The sequence below is a fragment of the Hippocampus zosterae genome, chromosome 3, assembly GCF_025434085.1.
Source record: "Hippocampus zosterae strain Florida chromosome 3, ASM2543408v3, whole genome shotgun sequence".
In the NCBI taxonomy this organism is placed as follows: Eukaryota; Metazoa; Chordata; class Actinopteri; order Syngnathiformes; family Syngnathidae; genus Hippocampus; species Hippocampus zosterae.
In genome coordinates, this window is record NC_067453.1 from 8,664,685 (window position 1) to 8,690,325 (window position 25,641).

At 43.7% G+C, this 25,641-nt stretch overlaps 2 protein-coding genes across 5 annotated transcripts in view; one reads left to right on the forward strand and one right to left on the reverse strand.

Annotated features, from left to right (window-relative positions):
- The window catches only part of brsk2a (BR serine/threonine kinase 2a), a 196,639-nt gene extending 183,973 nt beyond the window's left edge, over positions 1-12,666 (forward strand). The window contains exons 15-20 of one of the 3 annotated variants that reach the window (XM_052060055.1): positions 761-1,523; positions 1,601-1,649; positions 3,276-3,399; positions 7,065-7,245; positions 9,008-9,097; positions 10,640-12,666. In XM_052060055.1, coding sequence (XP_051916015.1) covers positions 761-1,523; positions 1,601-1,649; positions 3,276-3,399; positions 7,065-7,245; positions 9,008-9,097; positions 10,640-10,668 — 1,236 coding nt within the window. In that variant the 3' untranslated portion in view covers positions 10,669-12,666. The remainder of the gene's footprint in view (positions 1-760; positions 1,524-1,600; positions 1,650-3,275; positions 3,400-7,064; positions 7,246-9,007; positions 9,098-10,639) is intronic. The other 2 variants (XM_052060056.1, XM_052060057.1) reach the window with 2 other exon arrangements.
- Positions 12,667-13,052: 386 nt separating this feature from the next.
- The window catches only part of abtb2b (ankyrin repeat and BTB (POZ) domain containing 2b), a 46,450-nt gene continuing 33,861 nt past the window's right edge, over positions 13,053-25,641 (reverse strand). Inside the window, exons 3-17 of one of the 2 annotated variants that reach the window (XM_052060035.1) lie at positions 24,651-24,858; positions 20,441-20,593; positions 19,936-20,101; positions 19,742-19,831; positions 19,205-19,306; positions 18,864-18,960; positions 17,937-18,072; positions 16,455-16,732; positions 15,182-15,360; positions 14,998-15,103; positions 14,596-14,698; positions 14,418-14,505; positions 14,261-14,329; positions 14,012-14,125; positions 13,053-13,912 (exon numbers count right to left, since the gene is read on the reverse strand). In XM_052060035.1, the coding sequence (XP_051915995.1) occupies positions 13,688-13,912; positions 14,012-14,125; positions 14,261-14,329; positions 14,418-14,505; positions 14,596-14,698; positions 14,998-15,103; positions 15,182-15,360; positions 16,455-16,732; positions 17,937-18,072; positions 18,864-18,960; positions 19,205-19,306; positions 19,742-19,831; positions 19,936-20,101; positions 20,441-20,593; positions 24,651-24,858 (2,114 nt within the window). In that variant the 3' untranslated portion in view covers positions 13,053-13,687. Of the gene's footprint in view, positions 13,913-14,011; positions 14,126-14,260; positions 14,330-14,417; positions 14,506-14,595; positions 14,699-14,997; positions 15,361-16,454; positions 16,733-17,936; positions 18,073-18,863; positions 18,961-19,204; positions 19,307-19,741; positions 19,832-19,935; positions 20,102-20,440; positions 20,594-24,650; positions 24,859-25,641 lie in introns of both variants that reach the window. The other variant, XM_052060034.1, reaches the window with a different exon arrangement.

The window sequence follows — 25,641 nt, forward strand, 5'->3', positions numbered from 1 at the left end:
ACACACAAGAAGAGAGGCTGAGCGGCATTGTTTTTTTTTCTCAAAGATGACGGCATCTCCTTGCCTGAGCCTCTTGGCTTATATAGCTCACTCTGTTTTCGGCAGCCTTAGCACGTAGAAATCCAGCTCAAGGAATTATTTACAAAATCCTCCTTTTCCAGCTTGGATTGGATAGGCTAGGAGCGTACGTATCCAGCTGACTAACCTTGAGAAGACTGTGTTATCCAGGATCTTCACACACGCTGCTCATCCCACAGCTCATCTGAAAGGGAAATTAATTTCAAAGGCCATATATATATATATATATATATATATATATATATATATATATATATATATATATACCGTATATGTATATACTTTATATAATTTCTGTCCATATCATTCATTATTTCTGACGATGTGGCTGCAATTTCAAGGTTAAAGATCAATAATTGATCAAGTGTAGTGATGGTCCTTAAGATGTCTTCCGAGCTCGCTTGTTTTTTTCATATGTGTCTGACTTATTCTCTTGTGAGACCACACAGTTTGTATGTTTTTTCGGTGAATACTTTTATGAATGTTTTTGCTTGCTCGTCCTATTGCCTTATTCCCATATCACATCGCTTTCTTTTCTAACTACATGTTTTTTTCTCCTTTTTCTTTATGATCTTGTGCACGTACTTTTTGGCTTGCGCCCTCGGCATCTGGCTGCTTGGTGGTTGTATTTATTTTACTCCGCGTTTTGTATACCTTCACCTATATGTTTTGAATCACAAAGCCTGTTAGAAAGTTTGGGGGTCCACCTCAATCCCCTGACTTACCGCAGTCCCCAAACACCAGCCCCAGCCCATCCCCTGAGCCCCTTCCAAATCGTACAGGTCCTCGTATGTCTACACCTAACTCGCTGGCGCCGAGCACCGAGGCCCTGCCAACCACCCTGAACAAGACCCAGACGCTCCCGACCAAGCCTAAACTTGCGCCGAAGCCTCTTCACGCGACACGATCCAACCCGCTCCCAGAAACCTCATTAGATGCAGCATCCTTGTCCGAGTCCTCGGCTTCCTGCCATATCCCATCGCGCGCTCCATCGGCCTCCATACCGCCCACACCCGCCTACGTACTTTCACCGACCTCCCCAAGCCCAGTCGCTTCAGTCCTAAACAGCCCCCAAGTGCGTCGCTCCCAGTTCGCTGCCAACCCCCAACTCTCTGTGCCCTTCAGCCCGGTGGTGCCTCCCTCCCCCATCAGGCTGCACCACTTTCACCCCGTATCACCCACACATTCTTTCTACGCTGACCACCCAGCTAAATCTATCCCCCTCATACAGGTCACCCCTCACCCTTCCCCTCGAGGCAGTCCCCTACCCACCCCAAAGGGCACCCCGGTGCACACGCCCAAGGACAGCCCGGCCGGGACTCCCAGCCCGACCCCACCTCCCAGCCCCTCCATTGGCGGCATGCCATGGAGGACGCGCCTCAATTCTATCAAGAACAGTTTCCTGGGCTCACCGCGCTTCCACCGCAGGAAACTCCAAGGTCTGTGTATGTGTATATTTGTCCAGTTTATTTATTTTTTGGAATGTTCTCATTCCACCCTAAAAATTCTCATGTGTCCACAGTTCCCACACAAGAAGAGATGTCCAGCCTCACTCCAGAGTCTTCCCCAGAGTAAGTAACCATTACACTTTTATAATCATAATGATGTGTTACCGTCCATACCTCAAAGCGACCTCCTCAGACAGGCCCGCACATGGCGATTCTGAATTATTATGAGTCTGAATTTTTCCTGCTGACCTTATCTCTAGCTTGAGGTGGCTGGTTATGAGTAATGACTGGCCGGCTGCCTGTATGACTCAGACTCCTGAAGGCTAATTACTTAAGTTTTGGCCAATGTGTGTGTGCCTGTTTGGTTGGTGGCTGATCATTTCCAGCATCAGGGTTGGAGAGCTTCCTGCTGAAGCACTTCTCCTAAGTAGATTACAATGCAACACCAGCAGCATAATGTATGGCTTATCTGTGACTGGTTTTCATCGGGAAGTTTCTTTTAGGGCTCGGCAAAATACCAATTCTGCAATGTAATCATACCATTTTACATAGGGTTGTTATTTATTTTGACTCAGGAAATGATATGATCACTTAACAATTTGGTTTGTTTATGGATAATAGTTTTTATTGTCGATCACCTAAGCGCCTTTTACCACGGGCCATCTAGGCTGACTTTTTAACAGATTTTCCCCAGCATTCTTGCAAGTGGCCATGACCAGATTGTGCATGTTTGACTGCCCGCCATCGTTTTTATCAAAAGCAATTCCGTATCTGTGCCAGACATTGGTACTGACATCACCGTGCATCAAATTATCTGAATGTGCACACTGACAATGGCCACATGAACTTGCACATCAGGTACAGCACATTAGTCATAGAATTGCATTCATGGCTATGACTATGTACAATCAGCACTATAACCAAGGCTTTGCCATTGCACAAAATAATATTAATGTCACAAGGAATAAACCGATTTCAAAATTACAAAAATATTCACTTAACACTGACAGTCCCCCGATGCAGTATATAGTCAGCGGTCCCCAAACTTTTTAAACGCCATTGCACATTTTCATTTGAAGGCATATTTTGGGAGACCGGCATGGATACAATAACAATAAAAACATCCATCCATCCATTCAACTCATTTTCAGAACTGCTTGCTCTCACTCAGGTTGCAGGCGTGCCGGGACCTATCCTAACTGTCTTTGGGCGGTAGGTTTGGTACAGCGTGAACTGGTTGCCAGCCACTCGCAGGGCACACATATACAAGCAACCATTCACATTCACAGTCCCATCCCGTCCACAAAATAAAAATCACTTACCATAACCCTTCGACCAGTCTGTCTCCACAGCGTATTGTACGGCAGCACATAGTCACCCACCTCCAACGAATTAAGCATTTCTGTTTCGCAGGTGCTATACCTCTTGTGTATTTTATTGGATTTAAAGGTAGACTTGTATATTTTGCAAGTGACTGTGCTACCCATAGCGACTGGTCTCATTTTTGCCTGTAGGTGTTGAGCGGACACCACATCGTACTAGGCCCGGGCCACCATTCATGTCAAATCCTGTGTTCTTATGTACACTTACAACGATGAGTCATAGAAAACGTATTCAACGCCGGCTGCACTGATGGCATAATAAGAGAAACACTGCTAATTGTTGTCTGAACATTCCCTTTACATGCATTTAATACTTTGATTTGGGATTGTTAGCGGCCCAAAAATTTATTGTGCTCTGTCCCCACAGACTTGCCAAAAAATCCTGGTTTGGTAACTTCATCAACTTGGAAAAAGAGGAGCAGATCTTCATTGTCATCAGGGATAAGCCTCTCAGCTCCATCAAGGCCGATATCGTTCAAGCATTTCTATCGGTAACGTCAACCACATTTATTATTTATCCTCCTTGTCCACACAGTTCAGACTCTGGATCTCGATACAGCTTTAGAGTAGATGGCACTTTTCCATTGGCAAAGCTAGTAAGAATAATAATAATAATAATAATAATAATACATTTTATTTGTGGGCGCATTTCTAGAAACTCAAGGACACCTTACAACAAGCAGTTAAAATCACGAGTACAATGTTAAAAAACTACTCAAAAAAACTAATCAAATAAGATAAGAAAAAATACAACAAAATAAATAAATAAAATAATGGCTTTATGGTCTGAGTGAATAGGCTTGTCGAAACAGATGTGTTTTGAGGCGGGATTTGAAATGTGTTAATGAGGCTGTATTACGAAGGTCAGCGGGGAGTGAGTTCCATAGCTGGGGAGCAGAGCGACTGAAGGCTCTATTTCCCATGGTGACGAGGCGAGCAGGGGGGACAGAGAGGAGGACAGAGGAGGAGGAACGAAGAGAGCGGACAGGCGTAGGAACATGGATGAGGTCAGATAGGTATGGAGGGGCTAGGTTATGAATGGATTGAATGTGAGGAGCAGGATTTTATATTGAATGCGGTGTAAAATGGGAAGCCAGTGGAGATGTTGAAGGACAGGTGTAATATGGTTTATGTATGGCGTGAGTGTGATAATGCGGGCGGCTGAATTTTGGACCAGCTGAAGCTTATGGAGGGTTTTTTGAGGGAGACCAAACAGAAGGGAATTACAGTAATCGAGTCGCGAGGTGACGAGGGTGTGTACAAGTATAGCAGTGGACTGAGGAGTGAGAGAAGAGCGGAGCCGGTGGATGTTTCGAAGATGATAATATGCAGAACGAGTGATGTGGTTGATATGTGAGGTGAAGGAGAGGGTGCTATCAAGGATGACACCCAGACTCTTGACCTGAGGGGAGGGGGAGATGGAAGAGCTTTCGAAGGGAATGGAGAAATTGTTTATTTTGTTTAGATTGGATTTAGTGCCAATAAGGAGGAATTCAGTTTTATTGCTATTCAGTTTGAGGAAATTTGAGGTGAACCAAGATTTTAATTCCTGCAGGCAGTTGGTTAGGGAGGATGGTGGAAGTATGGTATTAGGTTTGGTAGAGATGTAGAGCTGGGTGTCATCCGCGTAGCAATGAAAATGAATGTGATGTTTCCTGAAGATATTACCCACTGGAAGAAGATAGATTAGAAATAGCAATGGGCCAAGGACAGAACCCTGAGAACACCTGAAGTGAGGGGAAAGAGGTCAGATCTAAAACGTTTGAGCTGGATAAACTGGGTGCGGTCAGAAAGATAGGAGCGGAACCAGGAGAGGGGGATGCTGGTGATGCCAATGGAGGAGAGTCTGTCGAGGAGGATGGAGTGAGAGATGGTGTCAAAGGCTGCACTGAGGTCAAGCAGGAGGAGGATGGCGAGTGAACCCCGGAGTCAGCAGAGAAAAGAAGGTCATTGCATATTTTGAGGAGGGCAGTTTCAGTACTATGGAGGGGACGGAAGCCAGATTGAAATTGTTCGTAGAGCTTATTGGAGGAAAGATGGGTGTGAAGTTGAGCAGCTACTGTTTTCTCTAGAAGTTTGGAGATGAACGGAAGGTTTGATATGGGACGAAAGTTGTTCAAGTCGCAGGGATCAGAGCCAGGTTTCTTCAGTATGGGAGTGACAGCAGCAGTTTTGAGATGAGATGGTACAATGCCAGTAGAGAGGGAAGTTTGAATAATGCTAGTGATGAGAGGGGAGAGGGCCGGGATAGAAGCTTTGACTAAAACAGTAGCGAGAGGGTCAAGTTGACAAGTAGAGGATTTGGACTTCTGGATTAAGATGGTTAGTAGCTGGTTAGCGTAGGTTCAGAGGATGCTGAGCCAATGTCATACAGGTAGTTGGTCTTCATCGCATACTTCTGTATTCTTGCAGTTGTAAACCACATTTTTAGAAGTTAAGAACAGTGAAGAAAATCGATTCTTCAAAAAGAGCCTTTGAAAATGTACATCCATGTTCTATCCCCACCTGTAAACTCAATGAGGATTTGGGTCACAGGTGAGCTCGATCCTGACCCAGTTGACTTTGGGCCTGAGGACATGTGACCAACCAACCACTTACATTCACACCGAGGGACAATTTAGAGTCTTCAATGAAGCTAACATGCATGTTTTGGGAATGTGAGAGAAAGCTAGAATTCATAAGCAAGCATGGGGAGAATGTTCACATATCACACAAGAAGGCCGAATTTGAACCACCAGCCTCAGCTCAGCACCGTGAGCCAAATGTGCTAAACACTCCTAACGGTGTCACCATTTTCAAATCATATATCATATCTTTTTTTAATGAAAAAAAAATCCTTTTAAAAAGTGCAGTGACAGAGCACCTGATTGAGAAATGATAACATGAAGAAAGTATTATTTCTTATTGGTTTGGCTCCATCGAAAGAGCCTCAACCCAAATACTGTGCCATGCTGTCTTTGTTTTCTACACTGCAGTGTGACACTCCACAGCTTTGCTGCAGTGGCTCTTTGCCTCCTCCACATCCTGTCTGCATACCGCTGCCAACAGCCACTTTTCTACATGTCAATACAGAGGATATCCGTTGCCTTACAATTGTTTTTTTTTTTCCTTACTCCTGTTCCAACTCACGCTTTCATCACATTGTGACCAAGCAGAGCAAGTGCTGTGCAATGAAAAACAGTGTTTCGGTTCTCCTCTTTATCTCCCTCCTTCCTAACTCTTCTCACATCACCCTCCTGTGCCCTACCAAGTGTGGCAGTAGTAACTCTATTTGCTGTCTTTCTAATAACAGGCTGTATATGCGTCTCATGTGTATGTGGCAGCCACAAGTTCTGCTAACATGTTTCAGATTTATGTAGCAATTCAGCCAAATGTTTTTGTTGATCGCTTCTATTTTCCCCCTGACTGCAGACTCAATGGAGGTCAATATAAAAACTACAGAAGGCATTCGTGATCTGCCTCTCCAGTAGATGCTTTGCCCTCAGTTTTGGATATTGAACCTTGTATTTATGACGCTGTGGTGTTTATAAACAGAACAAATACTCAACCATACGTAGAAATACAGGTAAGATTAGCATCTCACCTGTAAGTTCCACACAATTGCATTGAGCATTCAGTGTGTGTGATTGAACAGAATCTATGCTCACCCCAGTTAGATTTGAAGAAAGTTGCCAAGTAAATACAAGCAAGCTGGGCCTCTACCTTCTGAGGTCAATGTCATATTTGTTGCCCCATCCCGAGAGGTAGCTATTATCCCTCCCGGCCTGTGCTAGCTGGTATTCCCGACAGGAGATTGGCACCCGAATCAGTGGAATTATACCTTGAAGCACACTCACATTAATGGAATGTCAACACATCCACAGCACGACGACGGAATGTGACAGTTTTACAACTCACCTGTTCATTGGGCATACAAATTCATTTCAGGAGGGAGAATGCAATGACTGAAGACTACATTAGCTTAAGTCCCTCTCGTGCATGGCTACTCCCCAAGGTATTAATTTCCTTCGAATTTGGCTCATATTTTATGGAGAGCGTTTCATTGACGGTTGTCTTTTTTAGCGTGTGGGTGAAAAATGTAACATTCCCACTCACTCCCTCAGTTTAATTCCATCATTCACTTAAAAAATATATATATTTTCATCTTTGACAACAGATCCCAAGCCTGAGCCACAGCGTCATTTCACAGACCAGTTTCCGAGCAGAATACAAGTCCACGGCTGGCCCGACAGTCTTCCAGAAGCCGGTCAAATTCCAGGTGGACATCACCTACACAGAGAGCACAGCTGCCACCAAGGAGAATGGCATCTACTCCGTCACCTTCACCCTGCTCTCAGGTCAGGATGCTGCTGCATGTCATCATCCATCCAATCAGTCTAGGAAAAAAAAAATAGATTCTATCACAGGGCTGCACACATACAAACATACAAACCACTACCGACACTATTTGTTATGTATTGAATCCGGACAAGTAAATAGTATACAGTATTGGGGGGAAATTTTTGTATATGCCTGATACAATTTACTGTGTGGGTGGTATGCACCCATCCTCCAACAAAAATATTTTGATGGGACATTTCCCAGCATATCAATGTAGAAAAATGTTAATATGAATGTGCATATAATGCCATTTATTCACCTTATGAAAGTACTATATCGTTACATACATGATGATGACACACAAATAAACTGATTGAAATCTAGAAGGAAGCTGGTTAGCATTTTTTGTCCAACATTGTGTGACATCATAATAACATCATGAATTCAAAATTCTCAACACTGTTTTACTCGTGTTCTAAAGAGGACAATGAGGTTAACATAACCAAAGGAGTTTCATGTAGATATAAATGGTTGTATTAATGCTGCCAAAACAGAAAGACGCGGCCAAAAACCATGAACTCCTCGACAGAGGTGAAAACTCTTTTTGGCATTGTCAAAATTGAACAATACAGTATTATGTTAACCACAGTTTGGATGCATCATTTATTCTCATTATGTATTTTGAACTAATGTTGTGGCCAGTAATCCTATCTCGTGAACGTGGAGAAGTTATCAGATGTGTTGCCATAAAACGTTTTTGTGAAGCACCCTTGCGCGCGCACAGACACTCCCACACGCACACACACACAAACACGCACACGCACACACTCCCACACACGCACACACACACACAGGAAGGTACGACATGGGGTGAAATTGTTTCAATTAAATAAATAAATTATTTTGCATGTTGGGATATTTCTTGACATCCCAATGCCCCCCAATGCTGGTTCTAAACAAGAATACATGGAGTCCCTCACCCCAGACAAAAAAAAAACACAATGATGGATAAGCAATTTTATCGTATCTTCTACTTATGAATTGACATGTAAAGTGAATGAATAATTTGAGGTTACTGTCAATGATTTGACAACAGATACAGTCTATATTGTTACATCTTTTTATACATCTATCTATCTTAGCTTATATACTGTTGAAATAATGTTTGTAAATCATATGCAGCAAACGTTCTGATGCGACTGGGATAAATCGGCATTGCTGCTTTTAACATATACCCATTCCCATTTACCGCTGTCACAGTTTGTCTTGCTTTTTGTTTTGTTCTTTTTGCTTGCCCTGAGTGAAAATTGGCCTCATTTAATTGTCAATGTGTTTGACAACCAGCCTGCCAGGAGAGGGCCCTATTCTGGAACCTTCCAAAATCCAGGCATGTCATTGCAGTGTTTGTGGAGGTTCCAGTAGTGCCTTTGATATTCTGGCCACCAGTCAGCAGCAGCTGGTATGGGCTCCAATGCGAGGGATTCCTCACACGTTGCCGTTGTAGCGTCTAAACCACTGCCATTCTTTTGTCATTGATGTGGACGCATGTCAGCTGTCTCCTGGGACCCCCTTAAGCTCAGTGCCCTTTGCAATTCCCGAGGTTGTGCCGTCTCTTGCCCTACAGTAGCATACCGCTCACACTATTTGGGCCTACGCTATGTGCACTGGCCCTGCAATTGACTGGGGACCAGGATGCCGTCTAAAGTCAGTAGAGATACGCTGCACCTCATGAGTGTTTTCCTATCTGTACGTCCTCTGGTTTGTGTATCTGTTTTAAAGGACCCAGTCGGCGCTTCAAGCGGGTAGTGGAGACCATTCAAAGCCAGTTGTTAAGCACACATGACCAGCCTGGAGTCCAGCAACTATCTGGTGAGCAGGAATCTCCTTTTTGCACCCCCTCATCTACCCCACCCCAGCTCACCTCAGCATTACTCATACTCTCTGCCTCTGCAAGCACCACGCTCCGCTGTGGATGCTGGCCCTCGCAGCGTTTGCCGAGGGTCAAAACGTTGTCTGGTTGTAAAAATTACCCGGCAGGTATGGAAAGGCCATTCACATTCTTATGGAGGTTTTGTCACCATGGCAACACCACAGCGGCACCGGACTCGGGCCTAGGTGCTGCGTGTTCGATTCCCAGTCGATAGCGAGAGAGCTTATGTATACCGCTTCACCTGGGATTTGCTGTTATGTCCCATTTGTGAAGTGTTTTGATTCTGAGGAACTGAAAATGATTCGTCGTGTTCTCTTAACACAGGAACAATCTTCTGATCAAAGCTTCTCTCTAAGCCTGTGACTTGTGTCACTTGACGTCCTCGTGCCAATGGCGCTCTCTGCTGGTGAGATAGGGAAACACATTCACGCGTCATTTTCTACCAGTATCGGTATGTGCCAACCTTTATTCAGCCAAGGCACACATTTTACGTTTGAAGCTTGCTGTGGAATTTCTGAAATGCAAAAATAAGGTATTGACCTCGGGAATTGTATTTTGTTGTCTTTATTCAAGGGGCAAAGTGCAACCAGGTGCCACAACCCATATGCTGTATAATCCTCCCTGTTAGACCCATTTATGGCTCATGGAATTTTTTTTTCTTCGTTTGTGCGATGCACACTGTAATCTACAAGCGCACGGCCGCAATACGGGATTTAACTGGTTCAGCAGTCACGGGCGGCTGTAAGGATTAGCTGTGATATTTGAAAATGTGTCTCTAATTAATAGACTACGGCCTCAGTACAAATGAGAGTCACTTCCATAAGATCATGTTCGGCAATTAGTAGCAGTGGAAGGACGTTCGGGGCGTGATGGTGAGGCTATTGCAAAATATAAAGAGGGCATGGCTGCTCCTTTGATATGTTAGGCTACGATTTATCGAAATGACTTAACATCTTAATGAGGTCAATATTTACAGAGCAATAAATCACATTAAACTCCTCCTGTTGGTCTCCGAATACACCTACAGAGCTTCCCCAGGGCAGGGCCTTTGAAATGAGATAACAGCTGTTAATAGGAGGTGTACAAAGTAGTTTTGCGCTGCATCTTTTCAGACAAAAGGCCTCGTCAGTCTTTGGCATGACGTTGTAAAGGGCTGCTTCACATATACACGGCATTTGCAGCAGTAGAAAGCGAATATTTTGTTGATTATTCATTGGATTAATTTCATTTTTCATGTACCTCTAAAAATGATTACAAAAAATAATATAGCTGGCGCCATGTTCATCAACCGAGTCACGAGATAACGGTCAGAACTGTTGGACTTGACTGCAGAGTGATATAAACACAGAGTTGTGCAGCATTTGCGGCCCATCATTCTGTCTCCTCCCCCATGTTCGCTTTCCTTTCCTGGCCCCTCTCCCCCGTGTGCCCCGTCGGCACATCGAGTAACGTATCTGTCGTAATCCGACACCTCTTTTCAGACGAGAAGAACGGCCAGGTGCCATCCTAGCGCTGCCCGTCGCCCGCGCACGCCCGCAGGCAAAAGCAGGAAAACAATGCCGCCAAATGCCCGCTCGTGAAGTTGATGCTACAAGAGGAGTCGATAGATCCAAACTAAATAGGAAAACCATCACCATCATCTCCTCATCCCTCCTCCGCATCATCTCGCGCCCTTTCGTCGTGCTGCTAAAGCGTGTGTGCTAATCTCACTTGTCTCTCATCCCAGGACTTATCCAGAAAACCTATTAAGTCCCGCCTCCATCCCTCCCCACTGACCCGCCAACATCCCCCTGCCCCTCCCGAGAGACGGTGGTGCGCATGAAGAACTGCTTTTGAGAGGTTTGGGTGACCATGGAAATCGACCTTTCATGCAGACTAGTACCTTCATCTCTCCCATCCCGGTGTGCCCCGACAGTAGAAGTAGAGGACAATTCCTTTGGTGTTCCCAAACCCCCTGGCCCCTCCATACACTCTTTCTGGGCACGCTTGCCTCAGAAAAAAAGCATTTTGCTAAGAGACTCACCTTGCAAACCAGCACATTTCCAGTACGCACACTTAACTCTGGGATGTATTACCGAGAAGAAGAAGACACAAGCAGGAGGCGGAGGAGAGTCGACATGGATGCTCGCTGGATTGTATTTTTATTTTATTTTTTTCCTTTAATGTGCTTTCTTTGAGATGAACTACATCTAAAACTCTGACTTGACCTCAACTACCATTATTGCTGCAAATGAATTGGAACTGCGAGAAGTTGGAGGGTCGGTCATAACAGTGTGGACGGACGGATGGTTATCTTGAAAATGAATGCTTTATTCTCTTGTAGAGACTGCTGTCATTTCTGATGTAGTCAAAGAGTTGTCTCGTTGTGACACATTGTTTTGGTAGCCTATAGGATAAATCATCGGTGTACTTTTGGTCACATGATCATTTTTGTCTATCATGTTCTCTGCAGCACTTTGGTCTTCAGTTCTCCATTCAGACCTCTCTCACGTACTTACCAGCAGTAGAAAAAAAAAAAAAGAAACAAACATGATGTGCTTATTTTTGTATTTTTGGCCCTTATTTATTCATCTCACGGTGTCATTTCCTAATTTATTTTAACTTGACTATTTATATGAACAAAGCTGTTAGGTCAGTTGAATGTTATTTATGATTACCTTCTTGTGTGTTTGTAAATGGGGCATTGTTTGAAGAAAAACAAGATCTAATTTTAACTGAATGATGAGTTCTTTCCTTAACAATGAGGAGGAAGAATCTGTGAAAACAAAACGAAACTAAAAAAACATACCAGTGATTTAAGAATGTAGACTTAGCCTCTTTTTGGAGAGAGGGAATGCTCTTTTATTGATATTTGTCAGTTTCTATATTATTGTTTGCGTAGGCTGGGCCTGTAAAGGACAACATTAATCTACGGATCTCTTTGTAAATAGATGGTTCAAAAATGGGGTTGATTGTCTTCTTTACCATGCTGGAGATTCCTGCTCTATACGTTTAGCTTGTATTGCTGTGTGCATGTCAAACATGAGCTTTTCTTTGCATGGCTTTTGGTGCAACTGTTTCACGCTGATTAATCGCCACAAAACTACCTTTTACGTTGCCCCTCCTCCCGTTGCTTCTTACCCTGGCTTTTATTTCTGCCTTTTTTTTGTTTGTTTTCAATCTTTTCTCCCACCCGCTGATCTTTTCCTCCTCCTCTTTATCTTGTGGTCAACGTTTTTGAGCAATGCCTCTCACTCTACGCCATTGCACTGAGGTCTTGGACATCTGAGCTGTCTTAGGTGGGTACTGTATACAGAAGACACAGGGAGAGGATATCAATACTTACCAATACAAAGCAATACCCTCATGTCAACTCTCCTTTGTTTCTACGAATGGAAAGAACGGAGCTCAGAGGACAGTCAATGATACAGAGAGTCAGAGCAGGAACTACACAGACTGATGTAATCCCCATATATAACATAACGACTGTGAGCATCATCAGTGCTAAGAAAATAAAATCATTCCGTTATGGTGTCTTTCTTTTTCTTCCGTGCTTGTGGTGAGTCCCCAGCGTGTGATAGGAAAAGTACAAATTTGCTTTAATTATATGTTAATGACATCCATCAACATCAAGACACTGATCGTGTCATTCCTCACATTATCGATTTAGCAAGACGATAAACACGTGAATATCGATACGCAACATTTTTTCGCTAATTCTCTGAAAGTGTTTCAAATGATAACTTCCACAACATTCCGAGGAAATCACGATGCCCCATGACCAGTGAGCTATTTTCTGAACAGCCCACAGGCACCATTGTCTAGTGTACTGTATATTTCATTCACTGTTTCTTGATCTGTCCCTGAGCCACCTGGTATTTACAATTAAGCGTTACTGAATTCCATCAACAATGGTTGCATATACCAAGTGTATATTTATTAGAAAAGGTTTGACAACTTTTTCAAAATCCCATATGATTCTGTTGCCACAAAGCATTCAGCCTTAGCACATTTAAGCTTAGGTGACTGTTAAGAGTGTACCTCGAACAGTGAAAACAACCTAAAACATAATTTGGATTAAAAAGAAAAAAAAAAGAACGAAAGATCCTGTTAAATACTCACATTTTTTGTCATTAAATAGAAATTCAGAAAGTGTGGACTATGTGGTTATTGGGAGGAGGAAATGTTGACAAACACGCGTCACTGACCTTGCATTTTGCATTACAGGCATTGGTTAGTTCAAATGGGACAAGGCCACAAGTCCAGCATGGCCACGTTGTGCTTTCACTCTGGAGAGCGACTGGCTCCAAGGCGGTTATTTACCACTGTGTCCACTAGAGGGGACCATTGGCTCACAGTTCCACTTGCATTTCTGCCATCATCCACCAAAAAAGCTTCCTGAGCCCTTTCCTTACAAACATTCTGTTCACCACAAAGACGTCCAGGTGGTGTACTCAGCATACTACAAAAGTCACTGTGGGTGATCGACGCCACATATGTGTTGCCGAAGGGAAACGATGCCTGTGTTTTTGCATGTTGTCCGCGTGTCCTCAAACTCTGGATGTGACGTAGAGCGAGCGTAGCCGACGGGCCAGAGTGACCTCGAGCTCCTCCAGGAGTGATTCGCCTTGGTTGGGGGCCAGCGTAGAGGTGGAGCCGCTGCCTTGTCGGCATCCCAGCAGCAGACACCTGAAAGTCTCTCGCTCCATCAGCGCAGGCATCTGCTGCAGGAAGTACCCTTCACAAAACGAGCTCAGCTCCGCTGACCCGTGCGCCTGAGACAACACACCATGACATGAATCTCATGTCTTTTTGCTTTACCAATAGCATGTCACACACCAGGAAGCTCTGTATTAAGTGTGTGCGTGTGTTACCTTGGCAGTCTTATAGATGCTCACTGCATTCTCCAAGCTGATGTGTTGAGAGCAGATGAGCTCGCAGTGTCGTTGCAGCGCCCACAGCTGGAACACACAAGCGGCTGACAACAGCTGAAAGAAACATGAAAGCACATTTAAAGCAATTTTATCACTCAAATTGATTAAGGAGTGCAATCTTAAAAGGATGCGAGGCTATGTGAATGACGTTGGAATGTGATAATTTGATGATTTTGAAATCATTCTCACCTCCAACAAATCAGGCACCCTGGTTTTAAGTGACTCTGTTCCTCCGCAGTACAGGTATGACATCATCATCTGCAGAGATGTCAAAGCCGCTCATGATGTCAAACTTGTTGTGCTACATTAAAACGAATCTTGGAGGATATATGACAACTGAATTTACCTGGAACACATTATATTTGACATCGGTGATCTCGATCTTCTTGTTAGTAGTGGTATCGGAACCAGAGGATGCCAGCAGAGATTTGAATCTAAGAGAGAGAGAGAAAATAATCTCATGACAACATTTCAAGACAAACATGTTTTGATGAAGGAGTGTTCACACACACAACTGCACTTACTTGTCAGAAGCGGTGATGAGCAGGACTCTGTGGCCATAGAAAGGTTTGCCTTCCACCAAGAAAGTTACGTCTGACATATCCTGATTATTCAGGAAGTGGGGATCTGCAGGGAAGCATGAACATTTTGTCAATGTATTGCAGAAAAGTGACAACTTGTGGCAAAGATTCCAAATAGAAACAGAATAACATCATGACCTGTACTTGATTTGCATTAATAAATTCTGCCACCCGAAAGCTGCTTGGTTTCTCTCTTGGCTCTGATGCACAATAACGATACTAATAAGACCTCTTTTGACAGCTTTGCTATCTTTGTAAAGAGTTCTTGTATTGGATAAAATTAGACTGGATAGGTGGTACCTAATTTTGTGTGCGATCGTTGTTTAAAAACAATCAAGCTCATACCCAACTGTGCTGAGAGAGTTGCCTTCATGTCGGGGACAGTAGGAAGAGGAGCTGGGCCAAAACAGTGGCTAAAAATATGTGACAACTGTTGGATGATGGCATCACTCTGCAAAGAAACATTAACAAACAGACGATGGTGAGTGCGTGTGTGCGTCCGTGCGTGTAGTAAAATTTTGGGGCCTACCTTGGTGGTGCGCAAGATGTTGAACATGAGGGGCAGGCCCACGGTGAGCAGCTCCTCACAGTAATCTTCCTCTCTGATGGAGGTGAACTCTCTGAGGAGGGACAACGTGACGCCCACCCTGGACTGCTGCTGGGCGCACCGCAGGGACTCGAGCCACACGTGGAGCTTCCACTGAACGCCTAGCGGCAGCCACGAATGGAGGTGACATTAGGCTTGCAAATTACCCTAAGTTTAGTTCACAAAATACAGTGAGATTTCAGTGAATGGAAACGGTCTTGATTTCGTGGGAACTTAAATATGGTTGGGGAAATGTACATTTTAGCGTAATTCTGATTAAAAACGGATTTCATGCAAGTATAATTGAATGTGAATAACTCATTAACTGAATAGGTTTAGCAAAAAGCCAAGACTCGGCTTGAGAAGCTTGAGAGAAGATGATTCCGTTGGTTGAGGGACTCTTCGTGTTATTTTGAATGGGAACTTCAAATTGAGAATAAGCAGTGCAGAAGATGCGGGCATTTGAAAGAGATTCTTGATATTTTTGGGATGCAGTTTTCTTCATTTAATCATTAAGTTAAACCACTGACAATCTTGGTAAAGTTACACGTTCATAAATAATATAATAAATAAATAGCATGTTGGCCTATCATGCTTTGTATCTGTATTCTTTTGCATGGATGTGTTCTTACGACAACATGAAATGTTGTTATTTAATATGAGTTAATTCTCATGAATCCCATGGAAAATACATTCCCAGATTAATTACCAATGGAAACGTACAATAATAACTCAAATAAGATGTTGATGAAATAAGATAGCAATGAAATGCTTTTTCAAAAACTAACTGAAACTATATCTTACGTTTATAAAACAACTTTAACAAAAGCAAAAAATGTCCATTGTTTTCTTCTTTGTCAATTCAAATCATACATGAGCTTTTGTGATTTTATTCATTTATTTTGGTGTTGTTGTATGTCTGTCCAGAAGGAAGGGCAACCGGTCATTTGAGAATTGCAGCTTACTTCATGACGCAATACTTAGTGACACCCCACCGCATTAAAAAAAAAAATTGCATGTGACAAACTCTCATAAATTAAAGAAAAACTAATACTAAAACTAATAAAAATGAACCTAAAAAGCCTTAAAAAACTAATTAAAACTCACTGAGTTAAGTTAAAAAAAGTTTAAAAAAAGGCTAATAACTACAATGAAAAATCCCCAAATATTCTAACCCTGGCACATAGAGACAGCACAGTAGGCGTGTGGTAGTTACCCAGCGCTCGCAGCTCCATGGTGACGTCCAGGTAGCCATGTTCGGCGCTGTAGTAGCTGGCCTCCTGCAACGCCTTCATCCTGGCCTTGCACAGTCTGGCCAAGCCTCCCTCCGGTACAGCCCCTGGGCCAGGGGAAGGGTTGGGCAGGGTGGAAAGAGGGAGGAAGGGACAGATCATGGCCTCCTCCCCCTCAACCCCCTCTGCCAGTATCTCCTCCAGAGACAGGACGTCCTCTTGAACTTTCTGAGGCTGAGTCAGGAGCTTTCTCAGCACGTTCCTGACACGATGAAGGAAAGGAAGCCGGTGTTAGCGACCAGGGCGCGAAGGAGGGAGGCGAGAACGAGCAGGGGAAGGCGCCGAGAGATTTACAGGCGCTCGTGTCACAACGCGTCTATCCGTGTCTGTGACCCAGCGGACACTCGCTTGTCCCCCTCATTGTGGAATGTGACGTGTTGAGTCTATATTGTGTTCGCACATACTCGGAGAGAGCAGGTGTGGAGATTTATGCTATCAGCTGGTGCTCCCAGACCAATGGATTGTAAGTGTGCATACTGCAAACCGCAAGTAGCCACGAAACGAGTTAAACACAGTTGATTTTTCTCATAGGCTGAAAGTGGCGGACTTGTCATGCCAGTTGGGTTTTGATCACTTAAGACACTAAAACCTTCGTCACATGACATGAGATTATGGCCTACGCTGCGACAACCACTTTTGCCAAGTGCTTGAAAGTGCGCGAGTTTATAAAAGTCCTGAAACAGCTTGATCCTTGAGCCCAGTGAAAACTGATTGGGTAGGAGACTGATGGAAAATAAACACCTTCTAAATTGATGGACTGAATCTGTTGTGCTGTTGAAAGTTCACATATGTCTGCCAACCACCAATGCTTATCGTGTCGAATATTTATAATAGGCCTGAAACCGACGAGAATTATAAAAAGCGACAAATCTGTTGTTTGTTTTGCCGATGAATCAGATAACCCCCAAAAAACGTTTTTAATTTCATTACCCTTATTCAATAGGATATCCGTTAAAAATTTTGACTTTGTAGAAAAAGCACAAATTATTTATGACTCAGTTGCTGGTTTGGGCCATAAGATGTCAGACTAAAAACAGTCAAACATTGTTATCCAAAGTAAAAGCAAATGTTTTGTTTTGATTCCAGAAAGTGGAGAATATTTACTGTTGAGCCAAGGATTTGAACTATGGTAAATTAAAAAGGGCAACTAAGCAATTTATCAATGATTAAGCATTCAATTCATTCATTTCGTTTTGAATCAAGTCCCAGCCCGATAATCCCACCTCAAGTCAAAGTTGAAAGGTTTACAAGACAAAGCCCTTGCACTCAATTGATGATTCAATGTGCGAATCAGATGTTCACTAGTGTGCAATTACGGACTTTAAAAAAAAAACAACAACAACAACAATTCACATCCCATGTTTCTATATTAGTGTTTTCTCTTCAGAGCCGCCATGGAGAGTTACCTGTGGCCATGTGCTGCAGCGTGACTGAAGCAGTTCATGTCTTCGTAGAGGGATGACGTCAGCGCATTTCCGTCACGGGCCTTTGACAACGGGTCAGCACCTCTTGCCAGCAGCAAGGTCACCATCTCATAGTTGCCTGGACATAGACCGGGAGTTGCAATCAGTTACTTCCAGACAGCGCTCGCTACAAAAAAACAAACATCTGTAAATATATCCATGTTTTTTTTTTGGGGGGGGGGGGTTAGGGAATAGTATTTAGTCAGGTGGCCATTTTGTTGTGAATTAAACAGATGCAAGGCATCATTTGAAGAATTTAAAGCATATGTGGGAGGAGCCCCGGCACACCATCTGGACGTTTCTATGACCACTTGATGCAAAGCTGAACATTATTTGTGAAGGCAACATCTTGGAACTCGTCTTCAATCTCATTATGGTCATGTGATCGATCATCTTGTGATTTGAAAGTAGCAAATACAGTCATATTGGACTCTTCGCACGCTGTCAGCGTGGTTATGCGGTGCATTGCCTGTACTCTCCTGCAGCCCTGGTGTGCCTCGCAAATGATCCTGCAGAGGAATGTTGCCCCAAGCCTGCAAACAGCCGCAGGCAGCAGTCCTCATTCTTGCTAAGCCTCCGTTAAGCCTTTCATTTTCTCTGTCCAGTGTTACAATGACTACTCAAAATAGCATACTCGCCCTGTGATGGCACACGACAATGTGGGTGATTGATGATGATGATGATGATGATAATGATGAAGATGAAACAGTCTGTTGTTTGTGGGAACGCATTTGGTTATCTAGTCCAACATGGTAAGTTATAGGCCACACATTTGATTAAAACAGAGAAGCGTTTAATGATATTTTTGGCTTACGTGGTCTTATTTACGTGTGAGTGTGTGTATGTGTGCGCGCACGTGCGTGTGGCCACCTGCTGCTGAAGCCAGCTGCAGTGGTGTGTCTGCCGTGTTTTCCTGTCCATTCCGGACTGCCGCTCCCTCCACATTGGCCCCAGCATCCAAGAGTAGCTGCAGAGACACACCTCGTCACATGTGTTTCGTTCAACAATGTCATTCTCTGAACACTGAACTAACATTTGTCAATGCGCTTTTTGAAAGGCTTCCCACCATTGTGTGTACAGTTCACGATGGACTTTAGTGTACAACGTGATGTTATCGTGAAGGTACTTTCTACTTTGTAACGGTAGGTCAAACCCAGAGCGACCACTTTACCCCCCCAAAAGCCATGAGAATGTGTGCGTTTGTTGCTCACCTGCACGACTGAGATGTGCCCGTGCAGCACGGCGAAGGTCAGCGCCGCCCAGTGACGGCTGTCAGGATGCACAGATGGGTGCTTCGCGGAACATGGCGGAATCTGTCAAGTCAGAGTTAGACACACAAAGATCAGACGCACGAAAAAAATGATCATGGAAATGGAAGATGTTTTATTGTTAGTTTGTTAGTCATTCACAAAAGAGTGCTGTGTTGTGGCTGCTGCTGGTATTTTATAGCCATGTCATTTGTTTTCCACGGCATGGCGGAGCATGTGGTTAGCGCATCTGCCTCACAATAAATCTCAGCTCGGGTCTGTCTGTGAAGATTTGCATGTTCTGCCCGTGCCTCCCTCCCACAATCCAAAAACATTTCCAGTAGATTCATGAAAGATTTGACATAGTGAAGGATGTTAACTTGAGTGAGTCTAGGCTCCAGCTTTCTTATGGACATCCTTCATCTTTTGTGGAGTTCAACAATTTGAACGCGGTGTCTTCTGTTTACTTGTAGCGACGACATCAATTTCAAGAATATTTACCGCCACATCGAGGTTGGCACCAGCATCAATCAGCATCTGAACGAGGGCCTCATCTCCAGCTGCGCAAGCGTACATCAGAGGGGTCATGCCCTGAGATGTGGAGAGAGCAGACAAGAAAAGAACCACATCAATGTTGCTGTCCTCGCAGCATAGGAATTGTCTTCAAATGACAACAAAAGAAGGCTGGTCAGCACCTGGTCATCCATGCTGTTGACACCATCGGGCCCCAGCAGGTCGATGGCTTGGCCGATAAGATCTGTGCGGCCGCAGTTGAGCATCCGGAAGCCCAAATCTAGGTGGAACTTGTCTGTTGCTGCCTTGGAGTCCAAACGCTTGAAGGAGCTGAAGCAGCATTCGGGCCTGACAAGGAGAGGAACAGAGAGACAAATTGTCAGCTGAGCAGGTGGCGGGGAATGCGCAATGTGCTCGAATTTGTCACATACCGAAATGTATTAGGCCAAATTCAGAGATGTCAGACATTTTTTGTTTGTCTTGAGACAACGGTTTCAGACAAAATCTTAACAGACATGTCAGCACAAAGATACTGTTTAGGACTTATTCGTTTCGATGTTGAGAAGTCCTACATTGGCAGTAATTGTCACTACACCAATACCGGATTTATTTCTGTGACACTTCATGTGACCAGGTGTAGAGTGTCAGACACTTCAGAAAGTAGTTACAATTGTGGTTCTCACGTACTTAAGTTGTCTGGGTTCACAGTCCAGTCCAGGAAGGAGCAACCTGGCAGTCTGTCTGACATCATCGGTGTCCACCAGCAGACTCTTACGATGTTCAGCATGGACTATAGCCACTCTGATCCACTCCATAAGAGGCGGCAGCAAAAGGAAGGGCCTTTGAAGCAAAATAAATATTAAAATTACCTATCGTGCTTTTGACATATGACACAATTTTATGACTGACAGCCGGACTCACAAACTGTTTTTACCATGTTTTTTTTTCTGGATCAGATGGAGCGCCGGAGGAGGATTTGCTTACTTATCATGACTCAGACACATTCAGAAGAAACGCATAAACCGTCTTCGACCATGACGTATATGAGTCTGGCAGCTCTTTCGCTGAACCGTGACTCGCCCTTTACAGCTTCTGTTTCCTCCCATACAGCAGACACGCACAGTCACGCATTTACCGTTCACCTTCGAAGTCACCATAGATTCAAAACACATGACTAACAGACGCCAATGACATAGCAAAGAGAATCAACTGCGAATTTCAAGTATACAAATAGAACCGATGGAAGAAAAAAAACGGATCCAGAGCTGACAGTTGACAAAAGTCACTTTGATCACAGAGAAGTACAAGAATACACAAGAGTAGAAAAGGATGCTATGGAAAGTACTCATTCAGATCGGTTGATTGACTCATCTCCTCTGCCCTTTGTTTCTCTCCCTCGTACTTCTTCTAATCGCTTTAGGAATTTACCATGTCTTGTCTTGTTGTGGTTTTTTTTTTATCAGTCCCTTGTGCTCTGTACGCCACCCCACTGCCCCCTCACCACCATCTTGTGCCTGTACAATTGAACAATGGGCAACACCGTGAGAACCTCTTGTTTGCTTTTGATCTGGCAAAGCAGACAGACAGAATGCTAATCATTGTTTGAACAGTGTTATCACGGCTCACTAAGATGCATTGCCCCTACTGCGATGTCATTCACAGCAACAGCCTCGGTTTTCTTTTAGGGAGATGCGAAGAACCCCCAATGCATACAATGAATACAGGTGGAGATAAAAGCATGAGAATCGGATTGCATGTGTCACTGCTGTGCAAAAAACACCATTACTGTTACTATGTATGCATTTGATCTTCTCACCGATATTATCCATTAATAATATGCAATATAAAGCATTTTTAGCCAGTCAACCTTCTCAGAACATTGATGGTATGCGGTAAGAAGCTATTGCTCAAGGCCATTTCTGTCAGCAAGGGGGAGAGTAATGCCGTTCGTTTCCCACAAGGTGCAGTTAAAGGCTTAAATGTCTTTCATTTAGCTCATTTATAGCTCACCCAAGCTGTAATGTTAACGGCCAGCCAAGTGGCAGGAGTAGGATTAGGAAGAGACGGATGGTCAAACGGGGTGTTGTGAGCCTGCGGGGATTGTCTCAAGTGCTGGGGAAATGGCCAGGAGGCAGGTGCTGCATGTCTATATTAAGAAACGGGGGTGGGTGGTCCTTTTGCTTATCGTGCCGTTGGTGGAGAGTGATAAAGAAGTCATGTTTCCAGGGAAGAGACGCAGAGCAGAACACACCCAGAATTCACTGTCAAACCTCTTTTAATAGGATGCTCTCAACCTTTTGTCGGCCATCTGTACAATCGCGCCAATTGTCTGTCCTCCAAATAGCCACTGGGCATCCAAAAAGGCAGAGCATCAGCAGAAGACATAGAGACACTGTGGAAGGACCAATGCAAAGCCAATGCATAGCATTCAGAATACTTGATATATCCGTTGATGAATTGGATTGATTTTGTCAACTGATAATTCAGCATGTGGCTGTGAGTGCAAGTGTGTAGGGAGTGCGTAAAAGTAACGCACTCCATCGGTAGGAGCAGAGGATGTAAGTATGTGTGTAATGTATTATCTTTTACCCCTGACCGACCATTATAGCTGCTGCTCTCATGCATCTATGGAGAAAATAAACACACAAATAAACAAACAAACCAAAAAAATAAAAAATAAATTAACGTGCCATCATGCATCTTTTGTCAAAAAAAAAAAAAAACTAAACGTGTCATTATCTCTATATCTGCCTCGACTTTCTTTCGTATTAAAAGCCCAAATCTGACTTCCGGTCTGGGTTATGCCCTACAGGATGAAACACAAAACCCAGCTTTGTCGAAAGTCGTTGCAACATTAAAGTGTGGGTGCCTGTTAACAGTGAAACCGGATAGCCTTGCTGGCTAGCTGACTGACCCAATGTGCTCAGGCTTCATACGGAGACCAGCAGGATAGAGTACACCCACTTGTTTAAAGAGAAATATTAGCTCCAGGTCATGCCGCCTTCTTCACTACAACGTGGCTCGCTTTAAATTGACAGGCTACTAATTTTCTTCAGCTTTGTTTGAAAAATTCAGATACTTTACTTATCCGGAGTTACCGGCACACACTGCTCCGACCGAAATGGCTCGAGTACACTGAAGTCTTCGTTTGAAGCAACTTTCAATGAGTTCCGCATGCAGGGCCCAACGCGAGCTGTAAATGGTCATGTTTAACCACTGATTTAGAATATGATTACTCGTATAAGGAAACCATAGAAGGACTGTAACGCTATCTGATATCTTGCAACGATACATCATTAACATATTATCACTGCACCGCATCTTATCCTTCAGCTCCCCTGAAGCCACTGCATTGAAAGGGTGGAAGAGGGTGTAGTATGTGGAGGAGAGATCTCAAAAGTGTGGTTGAGTGATTTGCACTTTAAACTTATTCCACAACAAAAACTAAGAAATGTGATCAAATGCAATGCAATCCTAAACAATCGTGCATTCAAGCTGAATTCATTAATGACTAAAAATGCATGTGACTTCATCATTACTGATTGGAAGTAGCTTAGTGAATCCAGAAAAAAAGGAGGAAAAAAAGGGAGACACAATATGATGTGTAAACGAGCTATGATTCCAGTTCTAAGAAAAGTCTCTCCCATTTCTATAATGATTCTGCAATTAGAAGGCTCACCACATAATACTTGATGATGTGGCCCACACAGATTTGGTGGTTTGGGGGTTTCCAGGAAAGATTCCATTAAGGCAGCCACTGAAGTTGAACGGGGCAATCGTCTGCATCATGCGCTCGGATTGTAATCACAAGCAACCATGCCCTGCTGTGCCCCCTCACCTGGGCCGCTCTGCCCTCTATGCCAACGTCACAAGCACTAAGTGAATGAAGCAGAAGTCACAAAATATAGACTGGCTTCCTTCTGTGCATACAAACCAAGCTAATAATACATCTAATACTAATATCTGATACTAATAAAATCCTCATCGTTTGCTAGCACATGCCAAGAGAAGTCCAAGTGAAGCGGGAGTGTTTTCCTCGATCAGCAATGAGGTGCCTTTGCTCACTAGTACTGCGTTTGGTCATCATTACTTGCACTCATGGGAGCAGGCTGGCTTATTGGACAGATTTAGTGTGATAGCTGATTTAGTCACAAAGGTTTAACATGGATGATGCCATATTTGCCATATCCTCATCAAAATCCAGCCGCACCTCATGAAAATGTCTGAAGAGGACTCAGGTCTGGCAGCCTTTACACATGACAAATGGTTTTAGTCACCTGTACTTTCAAAGTGTATCACACAGCTGTATTGGGATGCCCACACATGTAGTCATTTTATAAGGCACACTCAGTTGTATGAAGTCCAGTTACTTTCACTGACTGGACATAAAGTTACGTCATTAGAGCCACAATTCTTTTTATTTAAGTGACGACGACAAAACAATAACAAATAAATGAACTCTCAGCACTGTGGAAACACTAAACTATAACGATAATTATTCCGCAAAGTCAAACAACAATCTCCTCAGGCATATCTAATAGATTTAGATGCTATTAGCACCTCGAAAAAATCCTCAAGAAACAGTAGTTTTAGACCTGTAAGCTGCAGTTCGTCCGGCTATAACATCAACGGTAACACCTGGATATCCATGCTTATTTGTAATTTACCCTCAGAAAACCTTTTGAAGTGTAGATTTCACACAAGGATTAAGAGATAAAAAGTACTCTGCAGCTACAAGACATTTACAGCAATTGATTGCTTTTTTTTGGGGGGGGGGCAGTTGTGAATTGCACTTTAAATAATTCATGTTGTGGTAAATCATTAGGGTTAAGCGTGACAAAAGAAGCCTGAATTGCACTGTAGCTGTGATCTAACGTTAAGAAATGAAAGCTCTCACCTCTCTTTGCTTAGTGCCATACGCGGCGGGTCTAAATTGGGATTCTCCATCGACTCCATTTGCGGGCATCGCAGGAAGTAGTAGAGGGTATGGAGGGCGTCAGGCGACCAGGACACAGACTGCGGGCGTGATTGGCGGGCAGGACTGAGACCCGGACGCACTGAGCTCAGGCGTTGCATGTGGTGCATTGCACGGGATACCAGGTCACCTGGAAAACAGTAATTGGACATGATGACATCACATGATTGAGAAGATGTAAAGTTATGGTCTTTAGCAGAATAAAGGTTACTTGTTCAGCAGAGCTATACTGGGCCGATGTTGTTCAGGGCCTTCACACATGGCAGGAACGGACAATTGACATCAGTGTAAACGTTGTGGTTTCCAATCTAACCGGAATTGAATACATTTAACACCCCTACTCTGATTAATCTTGCACCAATGCAGTATCTATCTTTAGCACCGGCGTTAGCGGTAAGCACATCCAGGGGCAAGGCTAAATTGTCATTTACCTTTAATCCTTGAAGAAGTTAATACAGTACTGGAACAGATAAATGGATCACCGGCCCCAACAAAGTGTGCACTGAATGCGACATGACGGTACACAATCACGATACAGTAGTCCACTTATACTATCAAGAGTGTTGGTAAATTACTTTCGTGAATGTGGAAGACATTGAGATACATTAGTATCACTCAAAACGTGAACATTTGAAATGGGAAACACGGTGTTTGAATGGGTTCATCCTGCAAGTGTGCATAGAGTTGTCAGTTTTCGCAATGAAGAGCGAGTTAATCCCTCGAGCGTAACTTTACATTCGCAAACAGAATGACAGAAGTCTTAATTTAGCAAGAAACGCTGGGGATGCTGTTATCCTGGAGAGCTTTTGCTTGAGCTTTGGATGAAAAGAGCAGAGGCCAGACTATCAGCCATCAAAGGAAGGAGATGAGGAGGGGGCACTTGTGGAGCGGGGGGGAGGGGGGGGTCAAACAA